The sequence below is a fragment of the Carica papaya genome, chromosome 1 (genome assembly GCF_054855325.1).
Source record: "Carica papaya isolate Zhongbai chromosome 1, ASM5485532v1, whole genome shotgun sequence".
NCBI classification, from domain to species: Eukaryota; Viridiplantae; Streptophyta; class Magnoliopsida; order Brassicales; family Caricaceae; genus Carica; species Carica papaya.
In genome coordinates this window covers 12,185,188-12,201,995 of record NC_142309.1, presented here as the reverse complement: position 1 = coordinate 12,201,995, position 16,808 = coordinate 12,185,188, and the positions used below count along the sequence as shown (strand labels likewise).

At 35.2% G+C, this 16,808-nt stretch overlaps 2 protein-coding genes across 7 annotated transcripts in view; one reads left to right on the top strand and one right to left on the bottom strand.

Annotated features, from left to right (window-relative positions):
- LOC110816337 (protein TOPLESS-RELATED PROTEIN 2-like) overlaps positions 1-9,411 on the top strand; it is a 31,398-nt gene extending 21,987 nt beyond the window's left edge. Inside the window, exons 17-25 of one of the 6 annotated variants that reach the window (XM_088219792.1) lie at positions 2,875-2,979; positions 3,057-3,215; positions 4,559-4,669; positions 4,755-4,937; positions 5,055-5,183; positions 5,374-5,469; positions 6,029-6,214; positions 8,637-8,836; positions 8,932-9,411. In XM_088219792.1, coding sequence (XP_088075918.1) covers positions 2,875-2,979; positions 3,057-3,215; positions 4,559-4,669; positions 4,755-4,937; positions 5,055-5,183; positions 5,374-5,469; positions 6,029-6,214; positions 8,637-8,836; positions 8,932-9,148 — 1,386 coding nt within the window. In that variant the 3' untranslated portion in view covers positions 9,149-9,411. Of the gene's footprint in view, positions 1-2,874; positions 2,980-3,056; positions 3,216-4,558; positions 4,670-4,754; positions 4,938-5,054; positions 5,184-5,373; positions 5,470-6,028; positions 6,215-8,636; positions 8,837-8,928 lie in introns of all 6 variants that reach the window. The other 5 variants (XM_088219790.1, XM_088219795.1, XM_088219803.1 and 2 more) reach the window with 5 other exon arrangements.
- Positions 9,412-10,296: 885 nt separating this feature from the next.
- LOC110816379 (uncharacterized) lies at positions 10,297-14,086 on the bottom strand. Its single transcript, XM_022044534.2, has 6 exons — positions 13,888-14,086; positions 12,831-13,398; positions 12,227-12,634; positions 11,910-12,131; positions 10,756-11,813; positions 10,297-10,658 (listed from the first exon to the last, which is right to left on the bottom strand). The coding sequence occupies exons 1-6, from the start codon at positions 14,044-14,046 to the stop codon at positions 10,578-10,580; spliced, it is 2,496 nt and encodes an 831-aa protein (XP_021900226.1). The 5' UTR covers positions 14,047-14,086; the 3' UTR covers positions 10,297-10,577.
- Between the last annotated feature and the right edge of the window lie 2,722 nt (positions 14,087-16,808).

Genomic DNA, 16,808 nt, shown 5'->3' with positions numbered 1-16,808 from the left:
CCCATTAGCTTGTTGGATTGTGTCTACAAGCTAATTTTTAAGGTCTTAGCCGAAAACTTGGAGGGCTAGTCTATTGGGTGAGTTTTGGCACCCTCTTACAGAGGGGGGACAAATTTTAGACGACATGTTGATTGTTACTAAAGTGGTTGACTATGTGGACAGGGTTTGGAGAGTCTAATTTGCAAACTTTATATAGGAAACAATCAACTATGCGGACATGTTGATTGTTTTATATGCAGAGAGACATGGGTTTGGTGATAAATAGTTGAGGCCTCGTATTTCTTTTACCTCTTTGGTGGCTATTTTTAGTAGTGAGCTATTAATTTTTTAAAGGCCTCTAGGGGCCCAAGGCAAGGGGTTTTTCTTTCTCCTCTCCTTTCTATAAATCTTAGTGAAGGTGCTAAACAAGTTGATTGTTAGAATAGATGGCTGGGAGAGGAAAGATTCTGTTTGATGGTGGAAGAGAAATGGAAAGGCTGCAAGGTCAAAGGCTTTGCCAGTTATAGATTTGCTTACAAATTAGAAGAATTGAAAAGAGGTATAAAAGAATGGGCTAAAGTAGAGGTCTCGAAGGAAAAATGTATTTTTGAGTCCATTATGAGTGAGATTGGAGCACTGGATAAAAAAGAGGACATGGATGGTCTAAATGAAGAGGAAAGAGATAAGAAAGGTTCTTTGCTCAAGCTGGCCGCCCATCTGAAGGCTGAAAAAATATCTTGGAGGCAGAAATCTAGGGAGAAGTGATTGGCTAAAGGGGACAGAAATACTAAATATTTTCATGTTATGACAACACATAGAAGAAGATGTAGTTACATTGATGAAATTTGGGTTGAGAATAAACAGATTCGCAGGAACAGTGATATTAGGGAGGCTGCCAAAGGTTTCTTTTCATAGTTGTATGACGAAAATCATGCATGCTGACCTATTCTTGATGGTCTGAACTTCAGCAGAATATCCAGTGAGAGTGGACAGAGGCTGGAAGCCGAATTCAGTGAGGAAGAGGTTTTGAGTGCCTGAAATCATGTAATGGATATAAAGCACGGGGTCCGGATGGGTTTAACATGAAATTTCTTCAGAAATTCTGGCCTTTATTGAAAGAGAATATTATGGATCTATTTTCAGAATTTCATTCTTCAGGTAAATATGTCAAATCCCTGAATTCTACCTTTATCACTCTTATTCCTAAGAAGAGGGATACAAAAGAGTTTAAAGATGTTTGGCCTATTAGCTTGGTTGGATGCTTGTATAAACTCATTGCCAAGGTGTTGGCTAGGAGGTTATCTAAGATGCTGGGTGATATTATTGGGGAATGTCAACATGCCTTTGTTGGAGGGAGACAAATTATGGACACTATCATGACAGCCAATGAACCTGTTGATGACTTATTGAATAACAAAACAATGGTTTGGTATGTGAGGGGAATCTTATGGAGTGATACCCCAGGATTTACACTATTGCGCAAAGAAAGAGTATGATTGTTGAGGAAGCTTACAGTATCATCAAGGAGAAAACAGTTTGGTCAGTTGAGGTTTCTAGAAATTTGAATGATTTGGAGATTAGTGAATAAGAAGAGTTATTGAAGATCCTTGAGGCACAACAGCTGAAATCGGGCAGTGATCAAGCTGTCTGGAGATGGGAAAAGAGAGGGGAATTTTCTGTATCCTCTTATTACAGATTATAGGCACTTGGGATGGAAACAACAGCTCCAATTCCTGGCTATGCAAATTTGGAAAACCAAAGCTCCTCCTTGCATTGTTTTTTTCGCTTGGGGGACCTGTTTGGAGAAGATTTTAACTATTGATAAACTCAGAGTTAGAGGACAGTTTTTGGTAAATGGATGCTACGGTTGTCTTCAGGCAGAGGAGACGTGTAATCATTTACTGTTGTGGTGTCCTATGGTTTACAATCTTTGGTGTATGGTGTATGATCTCATGTGGATTGAGTGGGTGATGGCAGGGTCGGTTAATATGGAAATTTGGGCTTGGGATGGTTATATGTAAAGGACAATATTGCTAATCTAGTTCCATTGATTATTTTTAGAATTATTTGGAAAGAAAGAAATTCTAGAGCTTTTGAGGGTGTTGAGAGTAGTGTGTACAATATAAGGGATAAATGGATTCACTATTTTGAGTCTATTTTGTTAGGGTATGACATTATTAGTGATGAGAATTTGAGAATGTCATAGATATGCTAACACTATTATAAAGTCTATGTACATGGGTGGTACCCCCTTGTTGGTACCGTGTTAATATATACTTCATACTTTTTATTTCAAAAAAAACAATCATTGGTTTATTCAGGGGCTGGTTGTGGAGGAATGAAGGAGGTAGTGGATGTGATGCATTTACTTTTTTCTGATGTGTTCTTTTATTTATGCAGGCTTGATTTAATGCCCGACTTGATGTTAGATGTACCCTTCTTTTCTTCAAGCTATATTAGGTCTTAAGATCAACCTAGCTAAATTTGAATTGGTTCACTCTTAGAATTGATTGGACAGGGATTTTTGTTGGAATCTTGAGTTGTCAGCTGTTTATCAGAAGCCTTGTCCATGGCTCTGATCTGGAGAAACAGAGAAAGAAGGAAGGGAAACAGTTGGCGAGAGAGAGAGAGAAATCCTTTGAAGTAAATATTTTCCAGTTATTTCAACTTCATACAAACAGTTTTCACCCAAAGTTGGTGTTGGAGGTTCTTTGTTGCCCCTTTTTACTTGGACTGTTTGATATTTAAAATGTTTAATTATGTACTTGTTTCACTATTATTATTCATAACTTGTGATGCCTTGTCCTGGTTTTCCTAAACTTTTTCATCAATACTCTTATTTGCTTGCAGTCTTTTGTACTGAATCTCATATGCAGCTTTTTTTTTCCCCTGCAGCCATTAATTGTTAATGCTCTAGGTCATGGAGCTCCTGTTGCCATTGCTCCCAGTACTCTGGATCGTCAAGATAGAATCCCCCCTGCTGTATCAATTGGCAACCTCGTATGCTTTTTCTTTTTTGGTTGTTTTCCAAGTTCATTGGCATATCTGTTTGCACTTCCTGGTCAAATTTATATCAGCTGTCTCTGCAGAGCCCAATGGACAGCAGTAGGCTTGTTGATGTTAAGCCACGAATATCTGATGATATTGATAAGATTAAGAGCTGGAAAATTCCTGATATTGTGGACCCATCTCACCTAAAAGCTCTGCGTTTGCCTGATCCTGTAACAGCAGGCAAGGTAAGTAGTGTAAGAATATGATTGCTCACTTTTTTCTTGATTGAAGAAGAGAACTGCTTGTTTGTTTCAATTGTAATGACTTAATTAGTATCCATGATGTTTACTTCTTGGTGCTTGACTCCAATGATAACCATCTCTAAAGAAACAATTTATGTTCAGCATTTCTCTGAAGGAAACTTAAGGTGCCTTGTCTTTTTCAGGACTGGTTAGAGTAGGCTATACATTTGGCAGATCTCTATATATGATAATGCAGTATAAATAATAACTTTGGAGTTTTTATATTAGGACATCGGAGAAGTTAATAACAATATTCATTATAGTGTTATAGCTTTTTTTTTGGAGCTTTAATCTTTGGTTTATATCTTCGGGCCCTACCGATCAACTGTCCAGCTTATTTCCTGTCTGCTACCTATGGCCATCTTCCGTTTTCTGTAGTCCATAGTTGGGCTTGTCTGTTTTTATCCTCATGTAATCCTACTTGCACCTGTGGCTTGTTACAGTGCAATATAAATAACAAGTAGAGCCGTTTTTCATTGGCTTAAGTTATTGAGGTAATTTGTAACTAAATTATTTCGAACAACCTCATTAGTTTGTTAGACTTTTAAATGGAAGGGAACTAGATGGAAATATTAGTCAGGAGGTGAAGCTTAATGGTCGGAAACTGGCTTTTGATAGAGCAGCTATATTTTTTTCGGTCTTTTTAAACATTATGTAACCAGAAGAGATTTAGTATCATCTGATGTTTACGAACTGATGGCTGTAGTCGGATGTGTGGATATGATTGAGGTCTGGATTCATGTGGGAAATACCTCATGTTGATTTGTAATACTTGAAACATGGTGGAAGTTACATGCAGTCTTTATGCTTTATATCTAATCTCACAGGAGTATCTGTTATAATGAATTACAGGGGAACTATATACAAACTTTGGACTGGAATGTGCATCACCTACCGCCTTTATATAGGATGTTTGCCTTTTTTTCCCCTAAAGTTTCAATTTTAATATTGACAGTATGGGTATCTTTCTAGGATGTAGGTTGAATCATTCAACCTCGTGCTAAGTGCTCTTCTCAAACAAAATCGATATTTGTTCTTAACCCATGCAGACACTTTCATATTCATAATGCAATTTCATGATCTTTGTAATAAAAATGCATCAATTGGATGTATTCACTTTGATAATTTTCCTGAAATTATCCAAAATCAAGGAAAATGATTGGAATTTGCAGATTTCTTTTTTACTGCCTATGCATTTGCATTACTTGTTGGGATGCACAAAGAGATTTTTATTTTATAGGATTTTTATGTTGCCGGAGTTGAGAGAATGTCAACTGTGGTTGCAGGTTGTGAGGCTGATCTACACAAATTCTGGCCTGGCTGTATTAGCCCTTGCTTCAAATGCCGTTCACAAGCTTTGGAAGTGGCAACGTAGTGAAAGGAACCCTTCGGGGAAGGTTTGTCTTATTTCTGTTTATATATGCTTCCCTGGTTTTCTTTTGTGGGGAACACATCTTATAGCTTTCCCATTAAATCTTTCAGGCTACTGCATATTTTCAGCCACAAATGTGGCAGCCTCCCAGTGGTACTCCTATGACTAATGACATAAATGAAAGTAACCCTGCAGAAGAGTCTGCAGCATGCATTGCTTTATCTAAAAATGATTCTTATGTCATGTCCGCATCCGGTGGGAAGGTATCTCTTTTCAACATGATGACATTCAAGGTTGGCATCTGTGGTTCATTATTTTTGTAGTTCACAATTCTCTTCATATTTATTTATTTTTTCATGACTTAATTACATTGTTCTCGATACTAATCAAACTGGTGAGGGGCATTGCAGGTCATGACAACATTCATGTCTCCACCTCCTGCAGCCACATTTTTGGCCTTTCATCCCCAAGATAATAATATAATAGCCATTGGCATGGAGGATTCTACAATTCAAATATATAATGTCAGAGTCGATGAGGTCCAGTGTCTTTTTTTTCCTTTGCACTTCAAGTTTCAAGAAAATTTTTGGACATGCACCTGATTATATTGTTGGGTTATTAAGGAAAGATTCTGAGGAATGTTTGAGGACATTCGTTTTTTGATGATCCAGAAATTTTGTATGGGGTATCTGATTTTTGAGCATGCTTGATCTTGATTATCCATTGCAGGTCAAAACAAAGATCAAGGGCCACCAGAACCGAATAACTGGGCTTGCCTTCTCTCAAACTTTAAATGTCTTGGTATCCTCAGGGGCTGATGCACAGGTTAGCATCTGCTTAAATCTGTAGTTTTAATTGTGGGAGCTACACTGGTTTATTTTTCTGATCCTTGGGATAGTTAATAGAAATATCTGTTTTGACTTTTTTGTTATGTTCTTAAGCTTGTGTCAGATAGCTTTTGTTTAATTTTTGTGCTTGGTGGTGAATTTCTTTAATTGTTCAGATCTCTTTCTTTAATATGATGGGAGCTGCGAGTGATGATTTAAGTCTCTCTTTCACTAGATATTACATATGCCACGAACAGTTGCATTTAACCCCTGCCAGGTTATGAAATGGTTATATTAGTGGAGAGTTGCAAACAGATGTGGTCTTCAATCTGTTTGCCCTTGCCAGTAATTAAATCATTGAATGCAATAACTTGGAGATCTGAACATGTGATGAAATCATTGCTCTCATGTGAAAAATTATGAGCCTGAACAAAAGAAACGTGACATCTTGTGAGAATTCCTTGATACTAAAATTGGGGTCTACCTACTGTTGATTTCTGCATTAGCACTTGTAATTGCATGGTGTTTTATTAACTGTTATGTAAGTTCACTTGCAGTTATGTGTCTGGAACATTGATGGATGGGAGAAAAAGAAATCAAGGTTCATACAAGTACCAGCTGGTCGTCAATCTCCATTGGTTGGAGAGACCAAAGTTCAGTTTCATAATGATCAAACACATCTATTAGTTGTCCATGAAAGCCAAATAGCTGTTTATGACAGCAAGCTTGAATGTCTTCGTTCTGTAAGTTCAATCATCCTCTCATTATGTTGTGGTACTTGCATAATTTTCTTGGACATGACAAATATAGGGCGAAAAACATGGATCCTTACCACACACACAAACACATGCACGAATCTCATTACTATAACCACGTAACGTAGAAATACTGCAACTATTTAAGCTTTCCTTTTTCCATTTCAATTTTTTATACAAATATATTTTCAATTTCTTATGCACATGCTTATTTCAAAAAATTTTTTCTTATACACATGGACTTTCTTTTGTAGCACAGAGTTGGTGAACTATTTTGTTTGTTTCTTCATTTCCATTATCCTTCATTATCATATGGAAGTTGGGTGGTTTAGATCTTCATGATAAACATGTCTAATAAAAAGTTGAATTTGGCTGTGTTATGAGACCTCGTTACTATGCCTGAATAATTGGCACATAAATGGGGAACTGGATCACAATTTTTCTGGTTCAAAGCCTAGGCACAAGTAATTTACTATAAAACTTCCACCTTGATCAGCATAATTTTCTATTGTTAAATTCTACTTCTTGGTGGTAGGTTCAGGGGATTGATGGATTTTATCAAGTAGATTTTTGAGAATTTTGTAATGTGTAAAACTTTGTTGCCTCACGTTGTGAATTGCTTTTTCTTAGAAGTAGGAATTGTAGTAGAGCAAGCTGAGCCGAACGAGGGAACATTTAGGCTTGGCTCAGATTTGAGGCTCAAAGCTGGAATTAAATTTAAATTTTTGGCTTTGGTTTAGCTGTACTAGGACTTAAAAAGTTAGAGCTCAATTGATTTAGAACAAATTGAAGCTCATCAAGCTCAGAGGGATTTGTTACTATATTTTACTGCTTCCTTGGTTTTCTTTATTTCCTTGTAGGTTCTTTTTGTCCTCTTGGAGGATAGCTTATCCTCTGTCTCCTCTTTTCGTATTTAATATAGTTCTTTTTTCTTTAAAAAGCATGTATGATTAAAATATATAACAGATAAAACTTAAAATCCACTCTATATACCCAATGAACTTGATGATGGCTAGGAAGTGGCTCTCATTCTCCAACTTACTGCTTGATCACGAGCCTGAAAATAGACAAACCCTAACGCTGGGCTAAATCCTGTGGTCTAGTCCTCTTCTCTACTCAGAAAGAGAGTTCAAATCCTAGGTTATGGACACAGGCTTTGCTTGTGGCCATAGAAAAAAGAGACCACAAAAATGGAAAAGCAAAGGAATTAAAACTATGAGAAATCATCTGAAGCCCAGTGAGACTGTTATGTGATGCCAGGTTCAGCTTCAACGAAGAATCCCTTCAATCCTTATAAAATATAGTAAAATATTCCTTAAGAAAAGTATGTGATAGTTTAATTGGTGTTTAATTGGTGTTATTCAGAAGCAGAATCACAAAATCTTTGAAGAGATCCCAAAATTCTTGAGAACCCAAATGCTCTAGTCATCCTTGAAACTGTCAGAATTAAAATGTTAATTATAATGTATATTTCAATGGGCTAGTTGGGTACCCAAGAGCTCTGTTGAAATGAATGAGGAAGAATTGCTAAGTTTCTTTTGAAACCTTTGAATAATTGTCATGATTTAGCGCTTTCTTAAGGAGTTTTATTTATTTAAATGACTGAAAAGTATGAAGTTCTAAAACAAAAGATTCTAACCCTAACTGAAAAGATCCTTTTGCTGTTTGCCTAGACTTTCTGCCTGCTGCTTGATTTGGTCCCTCTCTTCTAAATCAGACTCTTAAATAGTTGTGTTGCCTGTTATTGGTCATAGCATATTTATTATGTACTTCGCGAGGTTTTGATTTAAGCATTTTCAAATTCGAGTTAGCTGCAGCTCGATTTTCACTGAGCTCAAAACCGATCTTTGGCTGAACTCTACTGTTTGATAACGTAATAGCTCGTTACTAACACTATTTGGAAGGAATTACAATTGCAGTATTAATTTGCGGAATTTATCATTGATTAATGTGGCTTCCAAGTTGAGTTGTTTTTCAGAAAAAAATTGAAGGGAAAGTGGGTTGTCCTTTTTCCCCTCTGCCTTTTTGTTTTAAAAACTGATGACTCTCAAATTGCTCCATGTTGATTTGATTTTAATTTAATGTTGAATGTCAGAATTAAGTTAGTTTATTTTTAGTGCTTGAACATGCACTTTCTTTGGAGTATCCAGACAGTGAGACTGAGTTTGAGCTTTGTATGCAACAAGGGAAATGCAATATATATATATATATATATATATATTTTTTTTTTTTTCTTTTTTAGTTGGTAAGGTTTGAACATGTAAGTTATCTAACCTTCCATAGGAGCTAAGAACCGCAGGCCTAAAGCTTATGGTTTTTTTATAATATGTTAGTCTGCATATTGTGCAGTTGTGACTTTTACTCACATAGTCTGTTTCTAATTTCTGCATTTATTGAATCTAATCTGTAGCTATGGTGGGTATATATGATCTTGCAGTGGTCCCCGAAAGACGCCCTTCCAGCTCCTATTTCAAGTGCAATTTATTCATGTGATGGTTTGCTGGTTTATACTGGTTTTTGTGATGGTGCTGTTGGAGTTTTTGATGCAGACAACTTACGACTTAGATGTCGAATAGCACCATCTGCATACATACCTTCATTGGGCGTGAGGTAGGCATACTGCATACAGCAAAATGTGTTTTGGCATTGATAAGTTGGATATATGAAGAGTATTTTGGCACTGATGACAAAATGCATTGCAGCAGCAACACGGCATATCCATTGGTAATAGCTGGTCATCCATCAGAGCCAAACCAGATAGCAGTCGGGATGAGTGACGGGTCAGTACACGTGGTGGAGCCATGTGATGTAGAGATGAAGTGGGGCAACACAGCATCTCATTCTCAAGACAATGGACCCCTCCCTTCTAATTCATCAAATCCTTCTCTCACCGCTCAACCCTCTGATCTTCCTTCCAGGTGATGCTTTTGTAACCACAACTTTCTTTTGACATTTTAGTTCATTGAGTTACAAAGAAAATGGTGGCATCTTTATATTTATACATTCCTTGTAAATCCTTTACCTTGGCCCATTTTCCTGTTTCGGTTTACGAGGTTAATATATATATATATATATATAAGTTTATGTTGATAATTATTGAGTATGGCCAGCAAATTTACTGGAAAGAGGCCATTTTGTTGTACTCTGAATGACAATGTTAAATCCTTCTATGATTTGTGGTGTTAGATGATCGTGTTTGGAACCAAAATAGAGCACTTCCTATAATAATAATAATAATAATAAATAATAATAATAATAATAATAATAGCAGCATGTTAAATTATTATCTAAATTAAGTAATTTAAATTTCAATATGAAGGAAATTACTTCAAAAATTTAATTTTTATTGTTTTTATTATTTTAATATTCTTTTATATAAATTTAAATAAAATTAACAATTTTTCTACTAAAAAATAATTAATGAACAATTTTTTTTTAAAAAAATAAATTTAAATAAAATGAAATGTTACAATATTTTTTTATTATCTAATTGCTGCTTTTGGGTACACCGATGAAATGTTATTTGGCAGATAAATAAGCACTTAGAGGTGCAGAGATTAAATCAACTCGAGTTTTAGTGTCACAAAAATATATAAATAAAGGCAAGGGCTAGAGGGCTCGTTCGCTCTAGCCTTATCGAGCTCTTAGTAAGGTTGTGCATCCAATCGACGTATGTTAATTTAGTGTTCATTAAAATGTGGGAGATTTGAACTTCCTAATCACACGAGATTAGTAGCTCTTTAATGAGGAGTTTGAGTAGAAGACCTTTGCTTCAAAGATTCTATTGTTGGTACATATGATTTCATAAGTTAGTATTTAAAATGTACAAAATAAAGATTACAATAATGATTTTGGCAAAAGTTTGCCAATCGACATTTAAAACCATGTTTTAAATGAAGCTTTTATAGAAATATTTTTGCAGAAGTTATACATAAAATCTACTTTTAACATATAAATAAAGAAGCAGGTTTTTACAAGATTCCAAAAATTCTTTTTACAAGCATGTATGGCTTCAGATTTTAAAGATTATAATGATTTAAATAAGCTTCAAGCAAAATTCATAGACTAAGTTGGTAAAAAGAACTCAGGCTCTTCAATAAATATTGGTGACAAGAATTGGAGTCACTTCCTAAAGAAAGTAAAAAAGATAAACTTCACAATTTTAACAATAGCCCAAAGGACAGGCAAAGCATTTCTGTTTTTTGAATTCCTGCTTCAAAAGTTTCTCTTCTTTATTTGTCTGACTGACAGAAGCAAACCTCATGTTTTACTCCATCATATGACATATAAACCGCTACAAAGAAAAAAAAAACAAGAGCAAAAGATTTACTCAACTCCTGACTTTTTTGATTCAGTTCTTCTCTAGTTCAGCAACATGCATGCTGTTCTCTGTCAGTTTCTGCAATGCCACCCTGCCCTTTCCCTCTTCTACCTGCTTCTCCATTAAACAGTAAAAGATGTTACTAAAAGAAAATATGAACCAACAACAATATATAAGTTGAGAAAGCACAAGAAAATTTAAGACCCACCTCAGACTTCTTTCTATTTTTGCTAATCTCTAGTTCTTTCACCATCTTGGTTAACTGCCTGAGACTGATGTCTTTTAAGCTATCTGCATCAATGATGTTCTTTACTTTTTTCACCTTATCATTTCCCCTCTCACTCTTGCCAATGTTCTCCTTGTTGTTTTCGTCTGCCACATGGGTCAGCTTCTGCATTGTTGTCTGCTTTTTGCTTGAAGATTTCACTGGTGTTGACAGAGTTGGTCTTGGAAACTGACCTGAAACTGAGTCTGATGCAAATGGAGAGACTGGAAACCCGATTGAAACTTTTTTCTCAGTTGGATCTGGCAGGGGAGAGATTTCATAGGACATTACGCATCCTCCAACAGAAGTTTCGACATGAGCACTTCCCGCTGTCTTGGGTGCACAGTGTTGCTCAGTGTTGGACATCTCCATTACTCCAAGAGTGCTGATCTTCTCTGAAGATTCAACTGCATCGAGTTGATGAGCCATCAATTTCTCAGAATCCAAAGCAGTCTGAATATCTTCACTCGACATTTCTTCCCTTTGCAACTGTTGATATTCCCTGTCGGAGCTCTCATCTAGGTCATTATCAGACAATAACACAGTTGATGGGTTTCCCTCCATCTTGGATGGAAAGTCATGCTGTTCGGTGTTGCACATATCCATCACTGCGAGACTGCTGTCAACAGTGTTGACTTCCCCTGAAGGTTCAACCTGATCCAGTTGATGAGCCATTGATTTCTCAGAACCAAAACCACTCTGAAAATCTTCAGTTGATATTTCTTCCATTTGTAACTGCTGACATTTACTGTCAGGGCTCCCATCTAGACCCTCATCGGCAGTCAATGGAACAGTTGATGGGTTTAGTACTGCAGGCAGTCCTCCACCAATGCCATTTGATTCTTCTTGAGAAACTGCATCAGCAACATGGCCTGAAACCTCCATACAAATATTTTCCAGTGCTATATTTTCAGTGGCATTTAATTCTTCCCCGCTAATTGATGCATCAGATACACTGTTTTGTTCAGATGAAAATTCAATGACTGGAGCATCGTCACATCCTGCAGCGATCATTTAACATTTAGGAACCTTATCCGAGACAGGAAGATATAAGACACATCAAACATCAAAAAATGGTAAAGTTCATGGATTATCACCAGACAATGGCAGAGTTGATGGATTAAGTCCTGCAGGCAGTTCTACACCAATGTCATTTAATTCTTCCCGAGAAACTGCATCAGCAACATGCTCTGAAACCTCCATACCAATATCTCCCAGCACTGTATTTTTAGTGGCATTTAATTCTTCCCTATTCATTGATGCATCACACACACTGTTAAGTTCAGAAGGAAATTCAGTAACGGGAGCATCATCACATCCTGCAACCATTATTTAGCATTTAGTAACATTATCCGAAACAAGAAGATACAAGATCAAACACTCAAACATGGTAAAGAAAATCCACATCAAATACCTGCTAGTGCTCCATCAAAATCTGCTACCTTGTCTACCAAGTCTTCATTTACATGAGCACGAGCATCAGGTTTACCTGTCTTGTCATTCCGGGTTTCATCATTTATATCTAGGACAGGATGATAATCATCTAGATCATTAGAGCTCTTCTCTTCTTCATTTACATGAGCACGAGCATCAGGTTTACCCGTCTTGTCATTCCGGGTTTCATCATTTGTATCTAGGACAGGATAATTATCTAGATCATTAGAGCTCTTCTCTTTGCAATCATTTATACCATTAACATTACTGTTATCATTTAATTCCGTTTCATTCTCCAAAGGTCCAGTTAAAATTTTCCCCGAGGAAGCTTCAGATTCATTGGTTTGCTCTTTGTGCTTCAAAATTTCGTCAACATTCCCCAAAGGTCCTGCAATATTTTTCCCAATTTCGTCAAAATTCATTAACATAAAAGCAACATAATAGCCAGTAACAAACAATCTTTCATCTTCAATTTCAGAATTAAAGGAAAAGAAGTGGGTTGAAAATTGCCCTCTGTCCCTTCATTTTCACAGCAACTGAGAAGAAATGGCAAAATCGATAAAGAGAACAGAACAAAAATATACCAGATACGTCCAAGCTCTCCTCCTTTATCATATCTTTGTCTATTTCATCAATGTTGATTTCTTCCTTCTCCTTTAAGCTTAACTCGCCCATAGTTTTCTCTAGCAACCTTACAGACCTCCTCGTGCTATACACACGCTGCTGGCTGTCAGCTCCCTTCCTTGAAGAAGCTGCTGCGGCTCTCCGCCTGGAGGTATGAGTAGCAGGAGTTTGAAGCAAATTATTCTGTCCTTGACCAACAATTTTATCCTTCTCTCCATCTTCAATGACATTTGTCCCTGATTGCTGTTGCTCCAAGGCCGACTGTGCCTTTCTCCGGCTTGTCCATGTGGACGGTGTCTCTAATACATTCATATTTTCTTGATCCATTTCTTCCGCGATTGCTCGTCTTGTTACACGGCGGGTCCGCGTAGTGGGCTGCAAGCTCTGCGGCTCCTCTTTGAGAGGCTTTCTTCGAGTTGATGTTCTGGTTGCTGTGCGAGACTTAACTGGTGACCCAGTTGTGCGTTTTGCAGGAGATTGAGGAGGGCTGGATTGACGTTGATTCATCAAATCATCCAGTCCCTCAACCTGATAGTGAGAATGTAGTTGAACGTTTGAAAGATTATATCGTTACTTATTGCAAAAAAAAAAAAAAATTCCTGAACACGAAGAACCGCTTAAATGAAGACTATGAAAATGAAAATAGGGTAGAAAAACAAATCCATGGCATCTTTTCTTTTTTTCTTTCTTTCTTTCTATCTTTCGTTCTTTCTCGTGGTTTCTTGAGAACCAAACACCAAGTATGAAAAGGATGTGCCGTCTGATTTGATAAAATTAAAAAGTTTCGTGGATCGGATCGTAGAAATGAGAAAAACGCAAAAAATCGATACCAAGAAAAAAATTTCGAAATCTGATCAGAAAACTCCCGTTTGATTAGGAAGAAAAATCGAAATAAAAGTTTCTTGCATTGTTTGAGGGAAATGGAGCAAATGAAGAGATCTGGAGGTTATTCAAGATATCAAAACGCATACACAGAAAATCAACATAGTTTTTCATAGTATTAAAAGGAAAACTTACAGTTTGAAGAGAACCGAGAGCATCGGCCATGGCAACATTGGTCATGTTGGCTGGAATCTTGTTCCTCTTGCAGAGAGATTGGAGCTCTTTCCTTGAAAGGCTGTGAAAATCCATCTCTTGAGACGAAGAAAGGGGGAAATCACAGAGTGCAGTGTACATCAGAAAGTGAAGATATGTGTTTTAGGGCTGAGAAAGAGGGGGAAGAATTGAATTTATAATAGGTGACGATGAATAAACCCTTAGATTATTTGACCGTTAGACCGCAGATTTTGAAATTTGAAATTTAACCAATCCAAATACACTTAATCAGATTTTTTTATTAATTTAGAAATTTTTTAATCCGCTCCACTGGTTTAATTCAAAATAAAAAAATTATTTCTTTATTAAACAAATTTTTGTTAAAAAATATATATAAATCTAACTTCCATAAAAATCATTCTTATATATATATATATATATATACAAACTGGCCAAATGGGTATCCTTGTTTCCACTATTTAAAATTTCTACAAATTTCTTTACAATATAGAATTAATGGAAAATATTTTTTATTTTTGCACATTTTTTTTTAATATTGATGTTAAAATATTATAATATCATATTTTTATTATATTGAATATCAAATATTAGAAATAATTATTAGTCCTTTTATTTTTAATCACTTAAATTAGGAGTTCCAGTAACATAAAATAGATGTTAACTAGATTTGACTCTGTGTTATACATAGTTAACTATATTAACTTATAATTACAATTATAATATTTTAACCATAGTAAAATTTTTAATTATACAGCTTACAAAACTACAATACATCTTCCCTATTTACAATCATTACAATGTGTGTTTATTAGTTGATATAAAATTTTAAGCATATTATTTCATTTTATTTAGCTAAATGCATCCTGAGGAATCTAATCTTTATATTATATCACTTTATAATTATATTTCATAATATAACTATATAGGCCTAAAAATTATTTATCATTCTAAACATCTCTAATCAATTCAGTCCATCAATTATATCAACATAATATCGACGAAGCACTATGTAATGTAACAAAATCCATCAATATTAGTGTAATAAATTATATGGATCAAATATGAATCCGTTGCATGGAAATTGCATGTAATATAATTTTTAATATACTATTTTTAATTTGTCTAACCTTATTTTTTAGTGAGATCAAACAAAACATATTTATAGTAAAAAAATAAACTATAGACTTTATTATTATAGTAAATAATTGCGAATTGTCTATAAAATAATAATAAAAAATAATTCAAAATACAAACTCCCACTAAAATGACATATCTTTAAGAGACACAACATCAATTCGAGTAGTGTGTTCATGAAAGACCTTAGGCGATGAACTTTTTCTAAATGGGTTTGCAACCATGGAGTTTTGTGCCAATATGTTCATGATTATTCTGAACTTTTTTTTTAATAACAAGAAATGTAATATCTATGTGTTTCAACTTGTTGGATTTATTATTGGAATATAACAGTGTCGAATTATTGTCACAAATAACTCTAGTAGTTTTTCAATTCCATCTGAAATGTGTAATCCCAGGACAGAAATCCACAACCATATTCCATCTTTGGAGCCTTATTACATGTTATAAGTTGTTAACACAGTGCAAGAAGCTCCGAGTGTTTGTTTCAGACTCTTTCATGAAATAGTTTCTCTACCTAACAGGTATCATGCCATGATATGGATCTCCGACTAATCCATTCTCCTATATGTGAGCATGTAACATCCCAACCCTCAATGTCAGTAGGTACGAGCGCTTACACATCATTTTTAACTAGTGTAACCAATAAATATATAATTATATACAATGAAACTACATACTATTACATGTCCCCTATGATGGAATAATAATTACATACTGATATACATGAGGCATCAAAGATTAACTATAAAATGCTAATCTTAAATTACTTCTTAATTGCCATACAAATTTAAAATTGAATAGCTAAAAGGCTCTCTTCAATGTCTTCTACAAGTTCAAAATTTACTTTTTATCTCTCCTGATTTGTAGTAAGGATGTGAATTGGGGTGAACTTCACGAGCTAGTAAGGAGGAGAATTTTATAACAGAGATATACATATATACATTAACGCAAAGGTATCTAAAACATGTGCTAATTTATAATTTAAAGAAAATACCAAACAAAACATTCTAAAGAAAATACACAACAACACATCAACCATAAAACAAATTCTTACACACACACACATATATCTCTATACTCGGATTCAACTCCAATCTCTAATACACACATAATTCATATCACTTAGACTTTACATTTCCATATATTTAGTCTTTTAAGGCTTATTTATGATTTCTATCATACGATGTTGTTTATATCGTTACTGATAAAAGGTAAAAAAGATCCTCTATCACATAAATAACACACGCATATCTCACAACACTTACATATATGTATCCATGTCTAGATTAAGTTTCATATCTCTATCCATGTACAGGTTCACTACACATCCAGTTCAATTTCAGCCACATATACTCTCCCCTCTTTGATTCACGACTAAACGAATTAGGTGTCTGATTAATGCTTTTAAATTTTTTTTTTATGTTTACTTTCCAAGTCTTTTTAATTAGCCAATTCCTATCCATACATACATACACTATTTAAACAAACATATGCAATCTCATGAAACGACAAATAAAATACATGCAATCTATATTATCATCACACAATCAATAGTCCATATTTTCAAAATTCTCTCCAAAAACTATTTTGTACCAGATCACACAGCAAGTACGGGTTATCCAGATCTCTTGGACAATTGTACCAGATTATATAGTAAGTACAGTGCGTTGTACATCTATACTATGTCACAGTAAATATAGTGCATCCAGATTCCACATGTACCATACCACACATACATAAATTGT

Coding starts and splice junctions, on each gene's coding strand:
- LOC110816379 (XM_022044534.2), bottom strand. CDS start 14,046: ATGTACACTGCACTCTGTGATTTCCCCCTTTCTTCGTCTCAAGAGATG. Junction 12,132..12,226: donor TTTTGATGGAGCACTAGCAG/GTATTTGATGTG, acceptor TAATGGTTGCAG/GATGTGATGATGCTCCCGTT. Junction 11,814..11,909: donor ATCAACTCTGCCATTGTCTG/GTGATAATCCAT, acceptor TGATCGCTGCAG/GATGTGACGATGCTCCAGTC.